The 25450-nt window shown below is 42.4% G+C and overlaps 1 protein-coding gene across 1 annotated transcript; it reads right to left on the minus strand.

The window, feature by feature from the left end:
* Positions 1 to 4502: 4502 nt before the first annotated feature.
* On the minus strand, positions 4503 to 22158 carry nek12 (NIMA-related kinase 12). Its single transcript, XM_078211508.1, has 4 exons — positions 21781 to 22158; positions 17566 to 18766; positions 13794 to 13994; positions 4503 to 5601 (listed from the first exon to the last, which is right to left on the minus strand). The coding sequence occupies exons 2-4, from the start codon at positions 18722 to 18724 to the stop codon at positions 5447 to 5449; spliced, it is 1515 nt and encodes a 504-aa protein (XP_078067634.1). The 5' UTR covers positions 18725 to 18766; positions 21781 to 22158; the 3' UTR covers positions 4503 to 5446.
* Between the last annotated feature and the right edge of the window lie 3292 nt (positions 22159 to 25450).

Genomic DNA, 25450 nt, shown 5'->3' on the forward strand with positions numbered 1-25450 from the left:
TGTTGTAGCTGCACTCCTCTAGGCAAGGGGAGAGCTTCCCATCACACTCCTGATGGATTATGACACAGTAAGAAGTCTCACAACACCAGGTTAAAGTCCAACAGGTTTATTTGGTAGCAAAAGCCACTAGCTTTCGGAGCGCTTGCTGCTCTTTCGTCAGGTGAGTGGGAGTTCTGTTCACAAACAGGGCATATAAAGACACAAACTCAATTTACAAAATTACAAATATTTTGTAAATTGAGTTTGTGTCTTTATATGCCCTGTTTGTGAACAGAACTCCCAATCACCTGACGAAAGAGCAGCAAGCGCTCCGAAAGCTAGTGGCTTTTGCTACCAAATAAACCTGTTGGACTTTAACCTGGTGTTGAGACTTCTTACTGTGTTTACCCCAGTCCAACGCCGGCATCTCCACATTGTGGATTTATGGACAGGCTTTGAGGAGTCGGGATGTGAGTTACTCACTTCAGAGTTCCGAGCTTCTGATCTGCTCTTGTAGCCATAGTATTTATAGGTAGTCCAGTTAAGTTTGTGATCAATGGTTATCCCCAGGCTACTTCACTCATATGCATATTTACTTAACAACCAATATTCAATAAAAGAATGTAAAGTCTGATGACCACGTGCCCTGAGAATTCTGAATATTGAGATTGCATGCTCAACACAGTATCTATTACTCATTTTTATTTAGTAATTCGAAATGCAATTAGCTACATCGGAGTTCCCAATTAGCCACATGTGGCTAATGGCTAGCATATTGCACAGCACTAATTTAGTGAGCAAAACTTTCATTAAATAGTCTTACAGTGTTAGAATCATAATATTCTTCTTCAAATCAAAACTGCAAATGAGGAACAAGAGTAGGCCATTCAGCTGCTCGATTCTTCTCCACCATTCAATAAGATAATGGGTGATTTGATTGGGATCTCAACACCACTATCCTACCTGCCCCCTTTGATTCCCTTGTTAGTCAATAGTCTATCTACTGCTGCCTTAAAAATATTCAATGACCCCCCCCCCCCCCCCCCCCCACCCCTTGCCTCTGCCCCTCGCTGGGAAAGAGAGTTCCACAATCTTACAACCTTCAGGAAAAAAAAATCCTCATCTCCATCTTAAATAGGAGATCACTTATTTTTAAAATGTGTCCCCTAGTTCTAGTCTTTCCAATAAGGGGAAACATCCTTCTAGATCCACTCTGTCAAGCTCCCTCATGACTTTATATGTTTCAAAATTCCAATGGATAGAAGGTCCAACCTTTCTACACAGGATTACCTTCCATCACTCCCTGCACCCCCATCCCCCCTCCCCACCACACAGCCATCCAAGCTTCTGAACTATCAAAATATATCAAAAAAATTATGTAAACAAAAGCTATACAATTTCTAACATGAACAGAAAATGCTGGAAAATCTCAGCAGCTCTGACAGCATCTGTGGGGAGAGAATAGAGCCAATGTTTCAAGTCTGGACAACTCTTCGTCAGACTCATCCAGACTCAAAACATTGATAGGATGCAGAGCTGGGCTGAAAAATGGCAGATGGAGTTTAACCCTGATAAGTGCGAGGTGATTCATTTTGGTAGGACAAATTTGAATGCGGATTACAGGGTCAAAGGTAGGGTTCTGAGGAATGTGGAGGAACAGAGAGATCTTGGGGTTGATATCCACAGATCTCTGAAGGTTGCCACTCAAGTGGATAGAGCCGTGAAGAAGGCCTATAGTGTGTTAGCGTTTATTAACAGGGTGATTGAGTTTAAGAGCCGTGGGGTTATGCTGCAACTGTACAGGACCTTAGTGAGACCACATTTGGAATATTGTGTGCAGTTCTGGTCACCTCACTATAAGAAGAATGTGGAAGCACTGGAAAGAGTGCAAAGGAGATTTACCAGGATGCTGCCTGGTTTGGAGGGTAGGTCTTGTGAGCAAAGGTTGAGGGAGCTAGGGCTTTTCTCTTTAGAGCGGAGGAGGTTGAGCGGCGACTTAATAGAGGTTTATAAGATGATGAGGGGGATAGATAGAGTGGACGTTCAGAGACTATTTCCTCGGGTGGATGTAACTGTTACTCGGGGGCATAACTATAAGGTTCGTGGTGGAAGATATAGGAGGGATGTACGAGGTAGGTTCTTTACTCAGAGTGGTTGGGGTGTGGAATGGACTGCCTGCTGTGATAGTGGAGTTGGACACTTTAGGAACTTTCAAGCGGTTATTGGATAGGCACATGGAGCACACTAGAATGATAGGGAGTGGGATGGCTTGATCTTGGTTTCAGAAAAGGTTCGGCACAACATCGTGGGCCAAAGGGCCTGTACTGTGCTGTACTGTTCTATGTTCTCTCTCCACAGATGCTGTCAGACCTACTGAGATTTTCCAACATTTTCTGTTTTTGTTTCAGATTCCAGCACCCGCGTCATTTGCTTCTATACAATCTCTACATGTCTGTTGAAAGAGGTTTTAAAATGCCTTTGATAGCCAACTATGGCTAAATATTAAAGTTATCAAATTGTACATCTATATTGCAACTTGCTCTAAAATTAAACATTCTAAGATAATTTAACAGTGCAAAGTGTCAAACAGTATTATAGACATTCACCAGAGATATTACTTTATTCATGATTAAATTTAAGGAGCTAACTAAACCTTCACATTAAGTCGGCCTTCAAGTATTCTTTCAAAGAGGAAATCATTTCTGCCAGTCACCAAAGCTCAGAATTTGCTGGAGCAATTTATCTTGCAACGAGCATCATGAGTTGTATGTTTTTCCTCACGCTTAACCTTCAACTAATTATATCACCCATCACTGGAAATGAGAGTTGACAATGGAGCTGAGGGGTCAGCAGGGCACTTAGCACCTTGGTGTCTGACAGGACCTACAATATATCTCCCTAACCAACTAAATGTAAGGATTTGAATGAAGAGCAAATATCTGAAATGGCAGCCTGAACATCTGATTACTTAAATGGTGTTTATCACAGTATCACAGACAGGATATTGTTTATGCCTATGAAACATGACACATAAACCTCCAGCCTAATGTGCATTTATTATTTTTTTAATTCATAAAATTCAGAAACTGAATACAGCTGCTGCCTATGTGGAAAAAATGAAAATGATATACTTTATAGTATTTTATGGCATGATGTTGTTTATGGAATCAGCATGGTAATTGTTAGTCATTTAAAATTGGTGGAATTACATATTTTGCAGGGCTGATGGGCAACTCTAAACTCTGGCAAGCTGAAATGAATTTAGCATTGACACTGAATCCACAATAAATTGATTTCTAAATGGATTCAATCGGTTAAATAAATCAATTTAACTAGCGCCCTGGTTATATGCTTTATGTGACACTGGAATAAATCATCCTTTCACTGATAACTAGTTTCAAAAATAAAAAGGTCATTTGGAAATAAACAACAGGGTCATTATGCTGCTAAACAGAAGTCCTGAATTTCAGTGACAAGCTTTATTTATTTTTATTGTGCAAATGCAGCATTTTCTTCTTAACACTAATGAGGAAGTTGACCTCCAGTTTTGCAAGGCTAAAGGCGAAGCAGCACAAACCACCCAATAGTTTGTGGGGATTCACAACTCACAGCACATCTGTTCGTCACCATAAATTACTGAATTTATCTTATGCTCTAATAACGACATGAACCTTTATTACACTATTATTTTTCCAGCAAATTCTGAGCCTATGCATAGCTATACATTCAAAAGGAACATATTTATAATTTCACAACTGAAATCATTTAACATTATGGAATGATGAAATCACACAATACAATTGGAGGAAATCAACCCCAAGGGTATTTTAAAATAGTTATTTCATTATCCGCTATCATTCAGGAAAAAAAGTTAATTAAACTTACCTAAAGCTATTTTCTTAGAATGTTGTACTTTCCTTTTTAGCATGCTTCTCACATTGGAAACTTTGGGATAAATAAGAAGCCAAATGATTTGCAGCCTTAATTCTCAGTTCAAATTTACCTCCAGCCGCTCAAATCTGCCACTGAAAAGACAATTTTTCAAAATGTTCCTTTTGAAACCGGCCATCGAAAGAATATTGTAATCTATTTTTCTGCAAGTACTAAGAACATTTCTTAATTAAGATCCCTTGGGGAAGGGCTAAGGCTCATCATAGAAACTATGCCAAAATATCCCTGTCTCCAATTAATTCAAGGTGAGATATGCAAAGTGTCAGAAGACTTTTGTGCCAAAGATTTGTTCTGAATTTGCATCCAGGTTCCAGAGACCAAGGATGATGCTTTAATCCATTGCATCGTGAGACAATAACGGAAAAAGAGAGACCGGAGGAAAGTGGATTGGGGGGGTGGGGGATGTTGGGTGTGGGAGTGGTGGTGGGAAGTGCTTTCTGTGTGTTTATTTAAAGTACTGTACAATTTTAAAAATACATCTAACTATACATATATTTGATTTTCTTTTAAGCTTGCACAAAGAAGTTCAAGTCTACATGGCTAATCTAGTGATACCAATTTTAGAGTGCAACTTCAAAGTACACATCTGCCTCTTCCTCCAACCATAGAAAACTATACTACGTGTCGAGAATCCAAGTTTCCAGTCTGAATCATGATTTCATAAGAAGTAGCTCCAAAGCTGCCATCAGGCTTGATTAAACTGTGATTGTTAAGTGAATTGAGCAGCCTAGCAGAATCATACTAAAACAACTCCATGCCAATAAAAGCAATTCTAGAAATATCTGGTAAATGTATATTTTTGTTATAAAAGAGGTAAATGAGAAAACTATCCCATCTCCAGTTTCCTTCACAAAATAATTAGAATGAAGAAAGCCTTCAGTCTATTTGATCCCATCCTAATTCTAACTTTTTCCATTACAATACCTAGCTAGTTCTTTTTCAAATAAGTCCAGTATCATGTTCCCATAGTCCTGAAGGACCAGCAGAGTAAGATTGTAGTCAAAACTGAGGTACCAGTGTGTAGATTTCCCAGAGCAAAAAGGAAAAACAAAATTGGCAAAACATCTATGCACTTCCTAACATGCCAGCTTCATAGCAATGTTGGTAAAAGTTAAGGCAGATGTCATCAGTCAAAATTTGAGAACTAAATGCAGAAGTGAAGGAAAATACTACCAAATTAAATTTAGGAGAAATAATGGGAACCGTCAAGTGGAGAACTGCAGAAAATATAAAATGTAATATGTCCCCTACATATCAGCCATCTGGCGACCAACTAACTGCAAAATAATAGGGAAGCCCATTACACCCCTGCTCAAAAAGGTAGGGATATTGTAGTGCTATTTATGGTTGCATAAAGACAAAATAATGCAGCAGGCAGCCAGAAACCTAAAAACAATATGTCCAGTGGGATACTCATCAGTCAGTTCTTCTAGCAGGAACCTATTCAAGTAGTGCTTTTTCTTAGTAAACAAATGACAACTAAGCTTCAGTTCATGCTTTGTAGTTGCACACTGAGTCATGCATTTTCTTGATCCATGTTGAAGATAATGTAACAAGTTTCCAAGTGATCAGATCCCAGCCGATGCTCGAATTGAGGTTGGAGATCCTCGGGGGTTAAACCCTTGAGAAACTGAGAAGCAACCTCGTGGAAAAGTGTCTGACCAATATCATCTGTAAACAAAGAAAGATGTCAATAGTTTGGTTACAAATTGGGCTGACTGTTGATAAATGCAAATGGTTCAATGATCAATTTGAGTAAAACTCAAGAGTTCTAACTCCAATCAACCTTAAATGTATCAATGCTGAAATTGCTGGGGCCCAATCCATTAACGCAATGTGGCAGAACTAAAGCCTCTCTTCCCATGGCCAAAGATGTGAATGCCATCTCAAAGCCTGGGGACAGGATCACTTACATTATTGCAGCCAGGATTTCATACTTGTAAGGGTGCTTCAGTGGCATCTTCTTCAAAACACCAGAATCTGGTAATGGTGAGAAGGCCAAGTAGTCATCTTGGGGAAGGCAATTGATTATTTCCAAAAGCAATTACTTTTCCTTTGTAAATGTCTGGAGTCTTTCCACTGGAGCAACCTTTCCACTGGAGCAAGTTGCACTGAGGCCTCATAAGGGTGTAATGGGTGGAATTTCCTGACAGAGCTTGAGGGCTCCCCCGGACATAAGGCAAGACAGCAGTAGATCTGCCAATGTCTCTCTTCCACATCCGAATATAAAGCTGCATCCTAACAGCAGAAAATCCTTTATTTAAACCTATAGGAATTGTCATGATGAAACTGTTCACTGTTTCTCTATCCAATTATGATGCAGAACTATCAGGAATTTCTAACAATCCACACAATTGCTCACTAGTTTGTTATCCTGCAACAAAAATGATTTATGATTGCTGTATTTAGTCAATAATTCCCTGTAACCAATAATTTTTACACGTACATAAGTACAGTAGCTTAGACTAATCAAAAACCAGTATTAAATGAGCATTTAATCAAGGTTCCTGATACCATCTATTAGTGTCCAAGTATTTTTTTGAATGATGCAATTTGAGAAAAGTTGATATTGTCCACCAGTTGAAGCAGACTCCTCAAATAAAAGAATAATTAAGCAACTGTGGCAGAAATAGTCAAAACAAAAACTGAGAAATACCCAATTAAAAGCCTTTTGCCACCACTAGCACTCAGTGAAGGGGGAGAAAGAGAAATAATCATTTTTGAAAAGAGTGGAGTTTAAGAAAAACATTTCAGAAGAAAGCAGGCTCTCTGTTCGACATTTGTGGTCTGTCACATATTCTCTAACCCTGCAAGCAAGCAAGCTTATTATTCCAAATCTGGTGTATTCACCATCCTACCTTCCTTTTCTTCCCCATTTAATCATTTGTGAGAATCTTCATACTGCAGCACTCTGGAATTGCCATCCTAAATCTCTTCATCTTACTATTGCTTACCCAATCTTCAAAATGGATCTCCTTGGCCTACTTTCAGTCGCCTCCCCTAACTATTCTCCCACTTGATTAGCATCCATTACTCCTTGCAAATTACTTTGAAACATTTTATGTGAAAGATGATAGATAACTGTGCCTTTTAATTCATAAAAATAGATATAAATCTCTATGTGCAAATGTGAAGTATTCCTGAAACTATGCCTCCCAAAATCAAATAGTTTTCTGTTCTCCTTTATCAAAGTACATTAAGTATTGTGCACCACAGTTAACACAACTTTCACAAGAATACTTTGTACCCAATATTTGGTCCAGGACATTTAACAATCATTCACAAATAGCTTTGAATATCTTAGACACAATTATATAAACAGCATAGATTTGTCCCGATATAATAGAGCTATACAGCAAAATGGCCTTTGAATCAGACCAGTACATAGTGTGCTCATTTAAAATGTGTTTAGCAAACTTTGATTGCACTTAAGAAAATTCTCCCATTCTAAAAGGATAATCACACAAAAACCCAAGACGTCAATGATCTCACAGAATCGTTACAGCGCAAAAGGAGGCCACACGCCCAATCGTAACTTCACCAAATAAGGAAATGATCCAGCGCCATTCCCCAGCCTTCTCCCTGTAACCCTGCACATTCTTCCTTTTCAGATAACAGTCTCATTCCCTTTTGAATGCCTCAATTGAACTTGCCTCCACCACACTCGGGCAGTGCATTTCAGATTCCAACCTGCTGCCTGAAAAAGCTTTTGCTCATGTCACTTTTGCCAATCATTTTGTACCCTTTTGTTCTTGACTCTTTTTCAACAATGGGAACAGTTTCTCCCTTTTCATTCTGTCAGATAACTCATGATTTTGAATATCGATATCAAATCTCATCTCACCCTTCTCCTCTCCAAGGAAAACAGTTCAACCTTCTCCAATCTACTCTCATAACTTAAGTTCCTCATTCCTGGAACCATTCTCGTGAATCATTTATGCACTCACTTCAATGCTTCACATCTTCCTAAGGTGTGGCCCTGGATGCAATATTCCAGCTGAAGCTAAACTATAGCATCATCGGAAGCAGTTTACTCGGATGATCCCAAGTATGGAGGGACTGCCATATGAGGAAAGATTGAACAGATTGGGTCTGTACTCCTTGAAGTTCAGAAAATGAGAGGTGATACGATTGAAACATATCAAATTCTTAGGGGGTGAGAAAGGGTAAATGATGGGAGGATGTTTCCACCCATGGGAGAGTGTAGGACCAAAGGGCCCAGTCACAGAATAAGGGGGTGCTCATTTAAGATGGATTTGAGGAAGAATTTCTTCTCTCAAAGAAGGAATCTTTGGAATCCTTTACCCCAGGAAGCTGTAGCGGCCGAGTTATAGAATCATAGAATCCTGACAGTACAGAAGGAGCCATTCGGCCCATCAAGCCTGCACTGACATCAATCCCACCCAGGCCCTATCCCCATGTATTGACCCTGCTAATCCCCCTGACACTAAGGGGGAATTTGGCATGGCCAATCAACCTAACCCGCACATCTTTGGAGTGCGGGAGTAAACTGGAGCATCCGGAGGAAACCCACGCAGACATGGGGAGAATGTGCAAATTCCACACAGTCGCCCAAAGCCAGAATTGAATCTGGGTCCCTGGAGCTATGAAGCAACAGTACTAACCACTGTGCCACCCCTGAACATTTTCAAAGCTGAGATGGAGAGGTTTTTAATCAGTAGGGGAATTAAGGGTTATTAGAGAAGTCAGAAAAGTGGACTTAGTGAGTGTTAATTAGACATCATCTTATGAAATGGTGGAGCAGAGGCAAAGGGCTGAATGGCCTACTGTTCTTATTTCTTATGGTCTTATTTGTCTTAATCTTATTCAAGTTTCCCAATTGCACTAGCAAATTACTCCACAAGGAACTCAGTCCCAGTTCTATTGAAGTGAAACTAGTTCAGCCTGTACAAGTCCCATCTCCCTTAGAACTGGCCCCAACATCCCAAAAATCGAAAGCTCTCCTTACTGTATCACCACCCCAGCAATACTTTCATCTGCTTTATCCTCCTTTTATATACTAATTTAAGCATGGTACCAGGATTAATCTGGAGATTACTACTTTTGAAGTAGGGCGGCACGGTAGCGCAGTGGTTAGCACTGCTGCTTCACAGCTCCAGGATCCCGGGTTCGATTCCCGGCTCAGGTCACTGTCTGTGTGGAGTTTGCACATTCTTCTCGTGTCTGCGTGGGTTTCCTCCGGGTGCTCCGGTTTCCTCCCACAGTCCAAAGATGTGCGGGTTAGGTTGATTGGCCAGGTTAAAAATTGCCCCTTAGAGTCCTGGGATGCGTAGGTTAGAGGGATTAGCGGTAAATATGTGGAGGTAGGGCCTGGGTGGGATTGTGGTCGGTGCAGACTCAATGGGCCGAATGGCCTCCTTCTGCATTGTAGGGTTTCTATTTCTATTTCTAAGTCCTGCTTGGTAATTTTGTACCTAGCTCCCTAAATTCTGACAGTGGAACCCGACCCCACTTTCTGCCTATGTCATTCATATTGATGTGTACTATGACAGCTAGTTGTTGACCCACCTCTCAGGATGCTGTACAGCTGTTCAGTGACATCCTTGACCCTGACACCAGGGAGACAATACACCATCCTGAATTTGCATCTGCAACTACTAAAACTCCTGTCTATTCACCTATCGCTGTTACTGCTGCATTTCTGGTCTTCCTTATATCCCCCTGTACAGCTAAGCTACCTGTGATGTCTTGGACTTGGCTCTGGCTGCACTCCTTAAATGAGCCATCACTTTCGTCTCAGTCTTCAGAACTGAATACAGGTTGGAGAGTGGGATGGACTCAGGGCATTTCTGGACTTCCCACCCAGCACAAGATGTGCACTCTAGAAGTTGGAGTAGCCTTGCCATTCCTTTATATGTTAGTTAATAACCTTGCTCCTGCTAATGAGCCATACAGCTGCTAATATGTCTTACTACGGCTAATAAACCTTACTAATATTAATATACCTCACCTATATTAATAAACCTTATGAATACTGATAAACCCTAATAGTCCTCAATACACCTAATAAACTTACTAATACTGATAAGCTCTAATAATACATAGAATATAGAACATTACAGCGCAGTACAGGCCCTTCGGCCCTCGATGTTGTGCCAACCTGCAAAACCAATCTAAAGCCCATCTAACCTACGCTATTCCAATATCATCCATATGTTTATCCAATGACAATTTAAATGCCCTTAATGTTGGCAAGTCCACTACTGTTGCAGGCAGGGCATTCCACGCCCTTACTACTCTCTAAGAACCTACCTCTGACATCTGTCCTATATCTATCACCCCTCAATTTAAAGCTATGTCCCCTCGTGCTAGCCATCACCATCCGAGGAAAAAAGCTCTCACTGTCCACCCTATCTAATCCTCTGATCATCTTATATGCCTCTATTAAGTCAATAGTAATAGAGGCAATTAAGTTAATAGTAAGAGGGGATTAAATACTTAATCCCCCCCTTACTATTAAAGGGAAATCTTACTTTAAAAAAGATAAGACAAATTAATTTATTCGATTGTTTAGAAAAGATAAAGAGGAAATGAAATTTCCTCCGGGGCTCCGGTTTCCTCCCGCAGTCCAAAGATGTGCAGGTTAGGTGAATTTGCCATGCCAAATTCTCCCTCAGTGTACACGAACAGGCAGCGGAGTGTGGCAACTAGGGGATTTTCACAGTAACTGCATTGCAGTGTTAATGTAAGACTACGTGTGACTAATAAATAAAACTTTAAACTTCACCAGACAGCTGCCGAACTGCTACCCTGTGAAGTTTCTTCCCAAATCATTGCTCTGAAAGCACATACTGGCTGCTGGTGGGGGAAGATAGCCCCACTCCTCTCTTGTTGTTTCCTGCTCACTCCAAGAAAATACTTGCACTCTTCATGCTGTTTGAGGACAAGCTCTGCTCACCAAGTGAAGGCTTGCTCCTCCCAATCTGTTTGAAATCTCCATCCGCTCTCACTGTTTCTTTCAGTTCATAAAGTCATTTTTTTAAGTCTATCCCAGTCTCTTCACAGCGATGCTGACCTGTTTCACTCTCCTCCCAGTCTCTTCACCGCGATGCTGACCTGTTTCACTCTCCTCCCAGTCTCTTCACCGCGATGCTGATCTGTTTCACTCTCCTCTGGGTTCCTTCACCGCGATGCTGATCTGTTTCACTCTCCTCCGGGTTCCTTCACCGCGATGCTGATCTGTTTCACTCTCCTCTGGGTTCCTTCACCGCGATGCTGATCTGTTTCACTCTCCTCCGGGTTCCTTCACCGCGATGCTGACCTGTTTCACTCTCCTCCCAGTCTCTTCACCGCGATGCTGATCTGTTTCACTCTCCTCTGGGTTCCTTCACCGCGATGCTGATCTGTTTCACTCTCCTCCGGGTTCCTTCACCGCGATGCTGACCTGTTTCACTCTCCTCCCAGTCTCTTCACAGCGATGCTGATCTGTTTCACTCTCCTCCCAGTCTCTTCACCGCGATGCTGATCTGTTTCACTCTCCTCTGGGTTCCTTCACCGCGATGCTGCTCTGTTTCACTCTCCTCCGGGTTCCTTCACCGCGATGCTGACCTGTTTCACTCTCCTCCGGGTTCCTTCACCGCGATGCTGACCTGTTTCTCTCTCCTCTGGGTTCCTTCACCGCGATGCTGACCTGTTTCTCTCTCCTCCGGGTTCCTTCACAGCGATGCTGACCTGTTTCACTCTCCTCCCAGTCTCTTCACCGCGATGCTGACCTGTTTCACTCTCCTCTGGGTTCCTTCACCGCGATGCTGACCTGTTTCACTCTCCTCCGGGTTCCTTCACCGCGATGCTGACCTGTTTCTCTCTCCTCTGGGTTCCTTCACCGCGATGCTGACCTGTTTCTCTCTCCTCTGGGTTCCTTCACCGCGATGCTGACCTGTTTCTCTCTCCTCCGGGTTCCTTCACAGCGATGCTGACCTGTTTCACTCTCCTCCCAGTCTCTTCACCGCGATGCTGACCTGTTTCACTCTCCTCTGGGTTCCTTCACCGCGATGCTGATCTGTTTCACTCTCCTCCCAGTCTCTTCACCGCGATGCTGACCTGTTTCACTCTCCTCCCAGTCTCTTCACAGCGATGCTGACCTGTTTCTCTCTCCTCCGGGTTCCTTCACCGCGATGCTGATCTGTTTCACTCTCCTCCCAGTCTCTTCACAGCGATGCTGACCTGTTTCTCTCTCCTCCGGGTTTCTTCACAGCGATGCTGACCTGTTTCACTCTCCTCCGGGTTCCTTCATAGCGATGCTGATCTGTTTCACTCTCCTCCGGGTTCCTTCACAGTGATGCTGATCTGTTTCTCTCTCCTCCGGGTTCCTTCACCGCGATGCTGACCTGTTTCACTCTCCTCCGGGTTCCTTCAGCGCGATGCAGACCTGTTTCACTCTCCTCCGGGTTCCTTCACCGCGATGCTGACCTGTTTCACTCGCCTCCGGGTTCCTTCACCGCGATGCTGACCTGTTTCACTCTCCTCCCTGTCTCTTCACCGCGATGCTGACCTGTTTCACTCTCCTCTTCTGGTCAGCCATGTGATGAAAGAAATTGAAGCCCCTAACATCACTATTCACAGCTCCAAACTACAACAAGCATGTAAAAGTGTATGTTGCCACAGCAATGCAGCCTCATGGGGGCGCCAGTTGACTGGATGGCTTGAGTGGATCAGTTTGGTGCCTACAGAATGAAGTTCAATCCATTCTGTTCAAGTCCCACTTCCGGACTTGATTACCATGGATCACATTGTGGCCAAACAGGTTGATTATCAGCTTGTAAATCCCTCCAATATACCCAATATCAGGCAAAGTGGAAGATGTTTCCAGATCAGCAATATTGCAGAAGGCAACAGCAGACCACTGCAGTACTTTGCCGAGTATAACCATGGACCAGTCCAATGGAAGTTCATGGTTGCCAACACCCTCTTAGGAATGGTACCTAAAAGAGGAGGAAGCAGAGAACCTAGGGCCTTTTGGTTGGCATGTTTCAGCACCACATACAGCTGAGGGAACAAATAGGTTCAAACTGATTTGAATCCACAATGAGATGGACCTTTAAATACCATACCATAGAATAATAAGATGCAAGTTATCACCCATGACTACTCAACACTGCAAGTCAGTTGTGCAATCATAAAAGAGGACCAAACGTAGATCAAGAGTGTCAGACATCTCCTGTTGCTTATTTGCAACTGTTAGGAGCAAACAGCAGCTTGGTAAAGTTTATTTATTTATTAGTGTCACAAGTAGGCTTACATTAACACTGCAATAAAGTTACTGTAAAAATCCCCTAGTCGCCACCCTCCGGCGCCTGTTCAGGTACACTGAGGGAGAATTTAGCATGGCCAATGCACCTAACCAGCAGTCTTTCAGATCATGGGAGGAAACCAGAGCACATGGAGGAAACCCAAACAGACACGGGGAGAACATGTAGATTCCACACAGACAGTGACCCAAGCCGAGAATCGACCCAGGTCCCTGAACATAAGGCATCTTTCCATTCTGTCCTCTCAGGTGATAAGCATATAACAAGGAGGGAATCAAAGGAGAAATAATTTGGGTGAGTATAAATAAGCTCAAAGCTTGGCTGAATGCTGCTATGAAGTATTTGTTCTGCTTCTCAATATGTTAACCCAGGAAAAAAAAGGAACACACCGGGAAAAGGAATCCAAAATTACTCTGGAATTCCCATTGTATAAATTTGTACTTTTCATTAGGTCACACAACGTTCTAAAATATTCTTATAAAGTAGTGATATAATAGCCCATGTACTAATTGATATATGGCAGGACGGTAAGCCAGAATCTGTGCACCGTCTCTTCCATTACAGGATATTTGAATAATTCATATGCCTTCCTACCTATACACCTCTCTCGCAGAGTCTTAATGGTGGTGGACAGATTGCCAGCAGCTTCTTCTTGGTCGTCTTTTTCTTCTCGAAATGCTTCATTATTTGCCTCAAGGTCCATGGCAGAGCGAGCATTGCATACTATCTCTGCAACATCGTCCTCCCATTCCTCAAAATCATCGGGGTATTCTGCAAAGTCCACCTCATCAGTGGCTACCAATCATAAATATAAAGAAAGATTAGAATAGGTTTATACACTTAGTTACAACTTGTTCATATTCTCAAGGTGCCCAAATCATACCTTCTATTATACAATGCAATGTTATTTTAGATGACTCCAGGTTTACTAAACAAAAAGCAAACTTAAGAATGTGGCACCTATCTCAAGTATCTCTGTTCACACAACACAGTTTATACTATGTCTGGCACAAAAGTTGATTACAAAGTTTGCGGATGCTTAAAGAACTAGCAGACCAAATTATTTTAGTACCCGTATCTGGACTCCAGTTGTGCTCAGCCAAGGAATGGATGATAACTTTGTGAAGGGAATGCTGAGGTGGTGGTGAAAAGCTGCTTCAATAGTCATTTCAATTTAGCTAAACAATGGATAAATAGCAGGGTAATGAATTCCAGTCAATGCTCTTTTCCATTAGTATCTATAAAATGCACTGAATGATTTTTTTCCCCCTCAAACGTTAGGTAACTAAGCATTTTGTAACTACTATGTATTTAACTTCCTCACAATTAATTAATTCTCACTCTTTTACATGAATTGCTGTTGTAAAACTATTTCTGGGAGGAATGTTTGGGTGTGGAGGCAGGTGGGTTGGGGGCCAGGTGGCATGGTGGTGGTGCAATTGCAATTGTCTATATCTATGTTTGCATCAAGTTAACGTTGTAGTTTAACCATCTAACACCATTCAACTTACCTGCGCAGGGCACTGGTAAGTTTTCCACAATTTGTTCAGCTTAGATAATGAGCTTGCAGGGTTTCCTGGAAAAAAGCAGGCAGAATTCCAAGGCAGCCCATCCAGGTCCCATCAACATTCAGCTCTTCACATAAAGACCCAGCTGCATGCCCTAAGTCCCAGTTTTATGCTCTTAATGATACAATAACAATCCCTAATCCCTATATCATAAAGTTTTATTTATCATATCATATATACTTAATGCTGATATGGGACACCAATCAATTATTGCATAACACCATGCTATCAATCCTGTCACCTGCAGTAATCTGAGGTTAAAAAAAAGACAAATAAATAACGCAACAAGAGATGGGACTTCCTGGAATAGGAAAATGAAGAGCAACAAATTATAAGAAACTTATCCTGTAATTGCTTTTGAAATATGTGAATAGAAAGTATATGTTTACCCTCTTTGCAAGGATTGCAGGGCTATGTAGCACCAGTAGTAATAGCTTGGCTACCATACACATCACAAATTCAGGTTTGGATAACATTTTTGAAGTAAACTACTAACCTTAACATTTTGATAAGCAATCCTCAGGTACATTCCTTCAGATTGTATCGTTCTTTTTTTCTTTTTCTACTCCTCCTCCTCCCAATAGACTACTCTATTGATGTCATTATTGGTAAATCTCAGGTAAACCATTGCTATTGTCTGTTCAACTCATGGCACCAGATGGAACCAGTTATATAAAGAGAGGGAGTGACATTATTGTAGCAATGTAACATATAATGAAAATTTCTGATGATGCCGGATAGCAGCATTGTACGCTGGAAGTACAATGCAATGAACATGGGATGGTTGTTTGTGATATTGTGCCTTCTTGCCTGTCCTCAACAGTTCAACCATCCAGAAGCCAAGTATTACCCCATCATATGGAGAGACATCAGCTACAGAACAGCAGATCTATAATTTAGGGGAAGTATGATGACTTCAAAGATTTTCACATAGAATTGTCCAGTTGTTGTCATGTAGATAGAACCAGCAGTCATCTTGCACTTAACAAGATCTCACAAATAGCAATGAGATGAACCAACAATTTATCTGTTTATATGGTGCTGTTTAAGGGATGAATGTTGGCCAGAACACCAAGGGGGCTATTTTATCATTTGGATTCTAAGTGCTGAATCTGGACTTGGAAACCTGTTCTCAGGCGCCCCCATATGCAATTAGCCCGAAAAAAAAATCACAAATCTGAATCGCGCTGTGGGCATGGCTTATCGCACCCAAAATGCTGCTGCCCCGATCAGAGCCTTCAACTGCGCATGCGCAGTGAAAGAAAATTGAAAACGCTCCCTTGTCACATTGCTCCCGGGCCACAAAAAGCTGATAAAGTGGCCTGGGAGCGGTGCCCCCCAAAGATATCACCCCACCCCCACAACATAACTAACCCCCTTATCTACCCACCCCTTGCCACCACCCAGACTGATCGTGATCCCTTGCCCCCCCTTCCCCCCACTGATCGCCCGCAGAGTGGCAGCGGATCCCCCTGCCCCACCCTCAATCAGAGATCCATCTGACCTCCTCCTCTTCCCCTCCCATCAGAGAACGATCTGGTCTCCCTCCACCAGAGAATGATGAGGCCCTTCTTCTTCTCCTCCCCCTCCCCAACCAGCCCCCACCAGAGAATCACCTGCCCCCCCTCCCCACCAGAGAACCATCAGCCTCTCTCCCCAGAGAATAATCGGCCCTCCCTCCTCCCCACGCTCCCCCCGCCCCCCCATACCAGAGATCCATCTGGCCTTCTCCTCCTCCACCCCCACACCAGAGTGTGATCTGGCCCTCTTCCTCCCCTCCCACCCACCGCCAAAGAACGATCTGGCCCTCCCACCCCCCCCCCCCCCCCCCACACCGCCAGAGAATGATCAGGACTCCCTTCTCCCCCCACCAGAGATACATCTGACCCGCCTCCTCCTCCCTCCCCCCCCCACCAGAGAATGATCTGGCCTGCCTTCCTCCCCCTGCCCCGCCACCAATCTGAGTTAGAGAGCTGTTGGAAGTTCTGAACTTACCTCTTCAGAAGCTGGAGCGCCCGAAGCAGACCTTTGCCGAGCATGTCTGTTTCGCGCCAAATCTGGATGACGAACACGATGGTAAAGGGGGAAATGCAGGTAAGATTGGGCGTCCCGCTCATTAAGTCAATTTAAATGCACGCAAATTCATTTAAATTGACGTCGTGCCCGTTTCGGGCACGGCTCCGATCACGGCCATTTGATGCCTTGATAAAGTGGGAATCTGCGCAGATGCAGGTGCAGATCACGTAATCGCCTCACACCCGACTTTACCAAGTTTTCGCGCCCAAATCGGGCCCCAAGTGTCAGTAAACAAAATTACAGCAGAGTAGATTTTTGTATTTTTAACAAGACATTATGTGTTACAATACGGAAGACATCAATAGCATTGTCACTAGGATTTCAGTGAAGCATAATGATATGAAATGTTCAACTTAAATAGTAATAATATGAAAACATACAAAAAGTGTTTTTGGAATTTATCCTTCCAAACTTGGATTGTGACAGAAATGATACTTGATCATTTCTGCATGAACAATCGTTACTTGGACGTGTTATAATACAATGTTGAAGGACAGATGAGTTATAGATTTGTCACTTCTCACTGATAATTGTTGTGGTGAGAATGATCAGAGTTAATGAATTAAGAATATTACTGAGAAATATATTGGATCAATAGTAAAAAGTACTAACAATATTTATCTGCTTTGCCAATTTTCTAAAGATATCAAGTGACACCAGAAGTATGGTTATATTGGGGATTGAACAAAATGTGTTAAAATTGATTCTAAATTCCAAACTACCTTCTGTCTCTTCAGAGGTTTCAACACTTGAAGGTGGTACTGATATTTCATCCTCTTCTGCATGCTCCTCTACTGAGGACAAACTATCCTGATCAAAGTCATCAGAATAATTACATTTATCTCCTTCATCAGAGGGCCCCATATTTTCACACACCTCGGAGGCCATTTCTTCTACATTTTTATCACCAAGTCGATGTGAAGTTGGGGCTACTTTGATGCTCTCGGGACACACTCCCTCTTCACAGTGATCCAGAGATTCATGTGGATCGTCAGTGGTCTCATCACTCTCCTTCTTAGTCAAGTGCAAATGTTTTACAGAATGATATTTTGTGAGCTGGGATTCCTGATCTCTGATGAAGAGCTTGAGGTGTTCTTGGACATAAGGTATTTTCAGTATAGTGCTGGCACTGGGTCTTTCTTCTGGGCTCTTGTTGAGAATGTTTTTGATCAAATCTCGCAGGTTTTCTGAGTAGCTCTTGGGTACACAGGCATACTCTGCCTTTACAATTTTATAAAACAAGCTCAAGAGATTCCTTGCATGAAAAGCAGGTTCCAAAGCACAAAGTTCAAATAAAAGGCAACCAAGTGCCCAGATATCAGACTTGGAACTATAGGGAATATCTTGACAGAGTTCAGGGCTCAAATAGCATGGTGTACCAACACAAGTATTTGCCATATCCAAAGTGTGGGCCATCACTTTTGAAATTCCAAAATCCCCAAGTTTAACTGTGCCTTTCTTTGTAAGAAAGACATTGGATGTTTTAATATCGCGATGAAGAATCTTCAGGGAGTGAATGTACTGAATGGCCATAACTAATTGAACAAACCACCGCATAATATCCTCCTCAGCAAAGGACCCCTTCACTTCTTGAGACTGGATTAAGTCATCCAAAGTGCCACCATCACAATAATCTTGCACAATGAAGACATACTCTTCTTGGTCAATGAAGTACTCATGACAAGTGACAATGTGAGGATGCTTGAATCTGGTCAAAATTGTTGCTTCCTGCATTACAGCTTCTTTGGTTCTAGTCTTAAGTGAGGAATCAATCTTTATTCTTTTGACAGCATATAACTTCTTTGTTTCTATATTATTCATTAAGAGGACCTCTGCACTTGCACCCCTTCCTATTGTCATAACTTTCTCGTACTTCTCCATGTTACGTTGTTCAGTTACAGTTGAGAGGTCTTGGGTGTTACTCTATATATGCACATAAAGATACAAAACAAAAAAGTCATTTCTGCTCAATTTGCATAACCAGACCATTTAAAAACAATAATTTATTGTCCATAATTAGTTGGCAAGAATTATTTCTGTGGCAAACGAACAGTGAAGTGCCATTGAACTGTTGGGCACAGACTACAATTTGTGATCCTCTACAGGCATGTTCCTCATATTTATGAAAAGGCTGAAAGGTCAATGCTCTTTTTGGGGAGAGAAAAAGGGAAGAAATTTTCAATCTTTACATATGTTGGAGAATGAGGGGAGACCTGGTGCAGGTTTACAAGGTTATGACAGGCTTGGATAGGGTCAAAGAGTCAATTACTCAGGGGCATCGGTTGAGAATGAGAGGGGGAAAGGTTAAAAGAAATGTAAGGGGGAAGTTTTTCCACACAGAGAGTGGTGAATGCCTGGAATGCACTGCCGGAGGAGGTGGTGGAAGTAGACTCTATAACAACATTCAAGAGCTACCTGGATCGATACATGAATAGGGAGGGAATAGATATGGACCACACAGAGGCAAGAAAATATTAGATTTGAGAGGCATCTGTGTCGGCACAGACTTGGTGCGACAAAGGGCCTGTTCCTGTGCTATATGGTTCTTTGTTCTTTATGTTATCACAATAGATGTTACAAATGTATTTATAGTTTTCTCTACTGGAAAAAAAATACTAAGGAACAAACTTTGTACTCATCATATATTCCCCAGTCAGATATGGAGCAGGGACAATAAAAGTTGCTAAAATGGAAATGGCAAATCTTAGTGAGGGGAAGAATATAAGATCTGAAACTCAGCTCGGGGGAGCAGAACAGTAAGAATATCAACAGCCTGTTCTAGTCCGTAACAATGGTCTAGGAAGTACAGCAATAGTCTCGTAAAGCCTGCAGCAGTAGTTGGCAAAGGATAGCAAAAGCATCACTAGCCAGTTTCAAGACAGAAAGCAAGGAGTGGGAGTGAAGGATAGATTTTCAGAGTAGCAGAAGTTAGGAAGTGGTGTTCCACAGGTTCAGTGCTGGAACCACTACGCTTCACAATTTATATTAGCGATTTGGACTTTGGAGATCAGCAACTCAACTCAAAATTGGGCAGAGGACTTAAACTAATTACAAGAGGATATTAATAAACTTGTAGGATGGGCAAATAATTGGCAAATGACGTTCAATACAGAAAAATTGGAGGCAGTACATTTTGGTCAGAAGAATGGGGAGGTTACTTATTAAATGTAAGATGGCAAGTCGAGGTGAGAAAGAGGAACAAAGGAATCTCAAGATTTCAAACATACCAATCACTAAAAGATGTGCCACAGGTTTGCAAGGCTATTAAAAATAACCAAGCTCGAGGAATAAAATTGAAAAGTAGGAAAGTTAGGCTTAACCTGTATCAAACCTTGGTTAAAACATACTTAAAAGTACTGTGTGCAGTTCTGGTCACCATATTATAAAATGCAAGAGGTACCACAGAAGATGCAGAAATGTACAAAGATAATACCAGAGGTGAATGAGTATACACATCAGGAAAGGATTGACAGGTTCATTTTCTTCTCTCTTGAAGAAGGGCAACTTAATAAAAGGTCTTAAAATTATGAAAGAGTTCAATATAAGAAATCCAAAATCATGACTACCAGATGTCTCAAAGTGGTTTACAACCAATGAAGTACTTCTTGAAGTGTAGCCACTGTTGTAAAGTAGCAAATGTGGCAGCTAATATACACTAAGTAAGCTCCCACAAACAGCAATGAAATAACGACCAGCTAATTTGCTTTTGTGGTGTTGTTTGAGAGATAAATATTGCCCTGGACACCAGGGACAATACCACTGCTCTTTAAAATAGTGCCACATCCATCCCGAGAAGGCAGCCCACCATTTCACCTGAAAGACAGCACCCCCAGCACTCCAGCACACTCCCACTACTCAACTGCAATATCAGCCTTTATTTTTTCCATCAACCCTGGGACTTGAACCCAGAAACTTGTGGCTCCGATGTGTGTTATCATCTGAGCCACTGCTGACACAGTCAGCAAGAACGTGGAACTTGCTACCACAGGGAGTGGCTTAAGTGAATAGTTTGGATACATTTTGCAATCTAGACAAGTTTGTGAGGAAGAAGGAAATAAACATTTACGATGGTAGATCTTGATGAGAAAACTAAGGAGGTGATTTTTGGGGAGCATAAACACTGGTATGGACTGCTTAGACCAAATAGCCTATTTTTGCACAGTATATACTATACAGTCTGCTCCAACTTGCTAAAACACTCAACAACAACTTAATATAGCATCTTCAACATAATGAAACTGCCGAAACATTACAAGACAAAATATGACACCAAGCCACAAAAGGAGATATTAGGTCAGATATTAAAGTCTTAGACAAAGAGGTAGGTATTACAGAACTTCTTAAAAGGAGGAAGTTGAGGTAATGTGGCAGAGAGGCTAAGAAGCAATTTGGGGGAGGGGGGAGAAAGAGAGAGAGGGCGGGTGTCCTTCTGTCCCATTTATGATTGCGAGGTGGTGCAATCATAATTGAGAGTGCACAATGGCCAGAATTAGAGGAGTGTCGTTATCAGAGGGTTGTCCAGTTGATTTGATTTATTATTGTCACATGTATTAACATAGTGAAAAGTATTGTTTCTTGCGCGCTATACAGACAAAGCATTGGAAGAGATTACAGAGATAGGTAGTGCCAAAGCTATGGAAAGATTTGAAAGCAATAAAAAATTCAAAAAGATGTTGCTTGACTAAAAGCCAAAAGGAAGTTAGAAAGCACAGGGGTGATGAGGAACAAGAACAGGGCTTGGTGCAAATGAAAACACAGGTTTTAATGACCTCAGATTTACGGAGAATAGAATATGGGAAACCAGCCCAACAATAGTCCTGTTTAAAGATAACAAAGGGGGTGTCATTAACAGATGAGTTAAGATATGGGTGAAGTCTGGTGATGTTACCATGAAAGTCAATCTTAGCGATGGCACCAATATGAGGTCTGAAGCTCACCTTGGAATCAAATGTGCCACCGATATTGTGTACAGACTGGTTTAATCTCACTGTTGCCAGGGAGGAAGCTGGAGTTGGTAACTGGTGAACAGGCAGTTTGGGGTGCTGGTTGCTCGGAGAGGAGGGGGGGGGGGGGTAAAATGGTGAATAGTCTGCTCCCCCAGCCAGTCTGACAATGGCCAGGGTGGGTGTGTAATCCGTTCGGCAGGGGCCCCAAGATTGCTGGCGTTAACAAATGTAGCGGCCGAGCGAAGGTTGGGTCAGGCTCGCCTCCTGCTGCAGCCTCTCCTCCTGGGCCGGCTGCAGCCTTCAGTCGCTGGCTCCCGGAGGGGGTGCCTCGCACTGCCCCCGCTCTCTATTGCCCCGGTGTCAGGCCCGCTTTGCCCTCCCCGTCTTCGGTGGGTCGGTTGCACCGGTTCACCTGCTTCCGGCGTGGCCTGGTCTCTCGGGAAGTGACGTTGTGCTCACCTGTGGCAGCCAACCTAAAGGGCAAAGGTCACTAGGTAACCACCCACCAGGTAAATGCCTAGCAACATACCCAAATCTCAGTCTATGTCCTTGTTCGTATGTCATTAAATGTTACTACTTAAATTTTGAATACTACCCGAACCTCCTCCATCTGAGCAAAGCCAGTTATCTTAACTTCACCATTCCCATAATCTTTATTCAAACCCCACTGCTTGGGTCAATGTCCCTATTTTAATCCTTCTGTCCCATTTATGGTAAACGTGGGACTCTAACCTTGGTATAGTTCGTGTAAAATGCTGAGGGATCAATATGAACAGCATAGCTTCCCTCGTTTTAACTGAAGGTCTGTGGAAGATTTTACTACAAGTTTGTCATATGTACAACTGGAATCCAGACTTTTGTTTTTCCAATCCGATTTCCAGCTAATTTGGTTTTACATTTCCCCCCCATGCCCGGTGTAGTGCTACAAAATTTGGCTACTAGTTTTCCCAAGGTAAAGGCTTGTTACTTTGTTAACTGTCTAAATATAGGATTTGCCATATCAAGTTTAAACATGCCAATCTGATACTGAAGTGCAAATCCTAGGATTTGCAATGCTATGAACTTGCACACTAGAGTTGACTGATTCTTCCACAATTTATTAATCCTTTCTAGTTCCCTTAGTTCAGGGAGCATCTCTCCTCTCCCCCCACCCCACCAAGTATAATTTCCCTATACTGCAGGCAGAACAGGTGTAGTGCTCTGTACACCTCACTTCAAGAGAGGACATCAGGCAGTTAAGAAACCTACCACATGACTCATTCTGCAAGTTACCAAAAAACAGGCAGCTGTTCCTACATTTGGCTGGAATTTTCCTTGGCGTCACTGGAAAAGCAGAAGTTACCCATTAGATTGCCACTAGCTTCAAAAGAGGAGATCATAGCTTACTGCTGCTTTAATTTTAACATCCAAATGCAACACTTAAAAACTGACATATCCTGAAATTTACTACTCATCCTTCACTGGGTGAGTGTAAATGGACCACAACCAGGGGCAATAAATGCTGGCCTCAGCAGTAATGTTAAGTGCAAAAGGTTTGCTCAAGATATTGGTCTTCGTCGCATGCTCCAAATCTTAGCCAACACCTCCAGTCAGTGACAGATTCAAATTCATGAACAACCACTTGAGCATGCTTGATGCTGCCTGAACCAGAGTATTTCCAGCTTTCCTGCTCTTCTACACAAGTTGTAGCCCAAAAGCTGCATCAATGAGTGTCCTAATAAACCTCCACAATACAAAATTTATGGTCCCTCTTGCATTAGATTGGCTTTATTGCCCATCGAGGCATTCAAACATTTGCACAATTGACAAGAGTTTGAAATCCCAGCTCCAGTACAAAGAACAAAGAACAGTACAGCACAGGAAACAGGCCCTTCAGCCCTCCAAGCCTGTGCCGCTCCTTGGTCCAACTAGACCAATCGTTTGTATCCCTCCATTCCCAGGCTGCTCATGTGACTATCCAGGTAAGTCTTAAACGATGTCAGTGTGCCTGCCTCCACCACCCTACTTGGCAGCACATTCCAGGCCCCCACCACCCTGTGTAAAAAATGTCCCTCTGATGTCTGAGTTATACTTCGCCCCTCTCCGCTTGAGCCCGTGACCCCTCGTGATCGTCACCTCCGACCTGGGAAAAAGCTTCCCACTGTTCACCCTATCTATACCCTTCATAATCTTGTATACCTCTATTAGATCTCCCCTCATTCTCCGTCTTTCCAAGGAGAACAACCCCAGTCTACCCAATCTCTCCTCATAGCTAAGACCCTCCATACCAGGCAACATCCTGGTAAACCTTCTCTGCACTCTCTCCAATGCCTCCACGTCCTTCTGGTAGTGCGGCGACCAGAACTGGACGCAGTACTCCAAATGTGGCCTAACCAGCGTTCTATACAGCTGCATCATCAGACTCCAGCTTTTATACTCTATACCCCGTCCTATAAAGGCAAGCATACCATATGCCTTCTTCACCACCTTCTCCACCTGTGTTGCCACCTTCAAGGATTTGTGGACTTGCACACCTAGGTCCCTCTGTTTCTATACTCCTGATGACTGCCATTTATTGTACAACTCCCCCTACATTATTTCTTCCAAAATGCATCACTTTGCATTTATCCGGATTAAACTCCATCTGCCACCTCTCTGCCCAATTTTCCAGCCTATATCCTGCTGTATTGCCCGACAATGCTCTTCGCTATCCGCAATTCCAGTAGGATGTGCAAAATATTTTTAACAATTAAAAATCAATCCTGCTTTCAGTTCAAGCCATTTCTTTATTGAGTATGCAAGTTAGACAAGACAGTACAAATACTAGGATCAGTTCAATAAGAATCTGTTTAAAATTTTATATACAGTACTTTGTAGGGTTTACAATTGCACAAATCCAAGACAGTTTACACATTGGCAGTCTACAATTAGATGCACTATTGTAATTTAATCCAAACATCTAGCTGGTTTGAAACGACAGTCATTGGCTCTAACTACTAGGGTTACTCAGAATTTCTCTATCCAAGTTAGAACTAGTAGTTGACTTCATACTTCAGGAAATTCACTGATCATACATGTACAACAGCCAAATGAGTATGCTATACCAACAAAGCATGTAGTGGAATGTCAACTTTTGCTGAAAGAGTGCAGCAAGTTGATGATTAGGAAAACAATCAAGACTAGCCGAGTGAATAATTGAGAACATGAACGCTTCAAACTAGATAGTACAGCTTTCAATTCTACCCGCATACATTTCAGATTATGTTAACCCTTGAGAACTGCAGTAGCCAAGATTAATTTCTTTCAGTTCCAATCTCCTGGTACTGCAGAGAAGTTAAAAGTTAAGATGCAAAAAAAAAATTGGGGGTTTAAAACCAAAGTGCATTAGCTATTTTAAAAATTGTTAAAGTTTACTGCTCCATTGTATACAATAGTGAACGAACAAACAAAATAGTTGCTCACTTGAGTGTTTCCCAAGCCACCCCCTCCCATTGTCCTGTGCTTCCTTCTGCTCCCACCCTCCAGTTAATCCCCACCCCCTGCATAATCTTGTGCATCATGTAGAAAAAAGTTACCCACAATGAAGGTGCAGACATTCACTTGTGTAATTTATATCAGGGCTGCCCAAGGCACCTAGTGAATTACCCTCAAGTGAAACAGTATGGCTTAAAAGGTTACTGCA

This window comes from Mustelus asterias, chromosome 4 (assembly GCF_964213995.1).
Source record: "Mustelus asterias chromosome 4, sMusAst1.hap1.1, whole genome shotgun sequence".
In the NCBI taxonomy this organism is placed as follows: Eukaryota; Metazoa; Chordata; class Chondrichthyes; order Carcharhiniformes; family Triakidae; genus Mustelus; species Mustelus asterias.

What these genes read in the sequence shown, in the direction of transcription:
- nek12 (XM_078211508.1), bottom strand. Translation starts at nt 18,724, where the DNA reads ATGGAGAAGTACGAGAAAGTTATGACAATAGGAAGGGGTGCAAGTGCA. An exon ending in AACCTCTGAAGAGACAGAAG is followed by an intron (nt 13,995 to 17,565) that starts GTAGTTTGGAAT and finishes TATGATTGGTAG; the next exon opens with CCACTGATGAGGTGGACTTT. An exon ending in TCTGCGAGAGAGGTGTATAG is followed by an intron (nt 5,602 to 13,793) that starts GTAGGAAGGCAT and finishes CTTTGTTTACAG; the next exon opens with ATGATATTGGTCAGACACTT.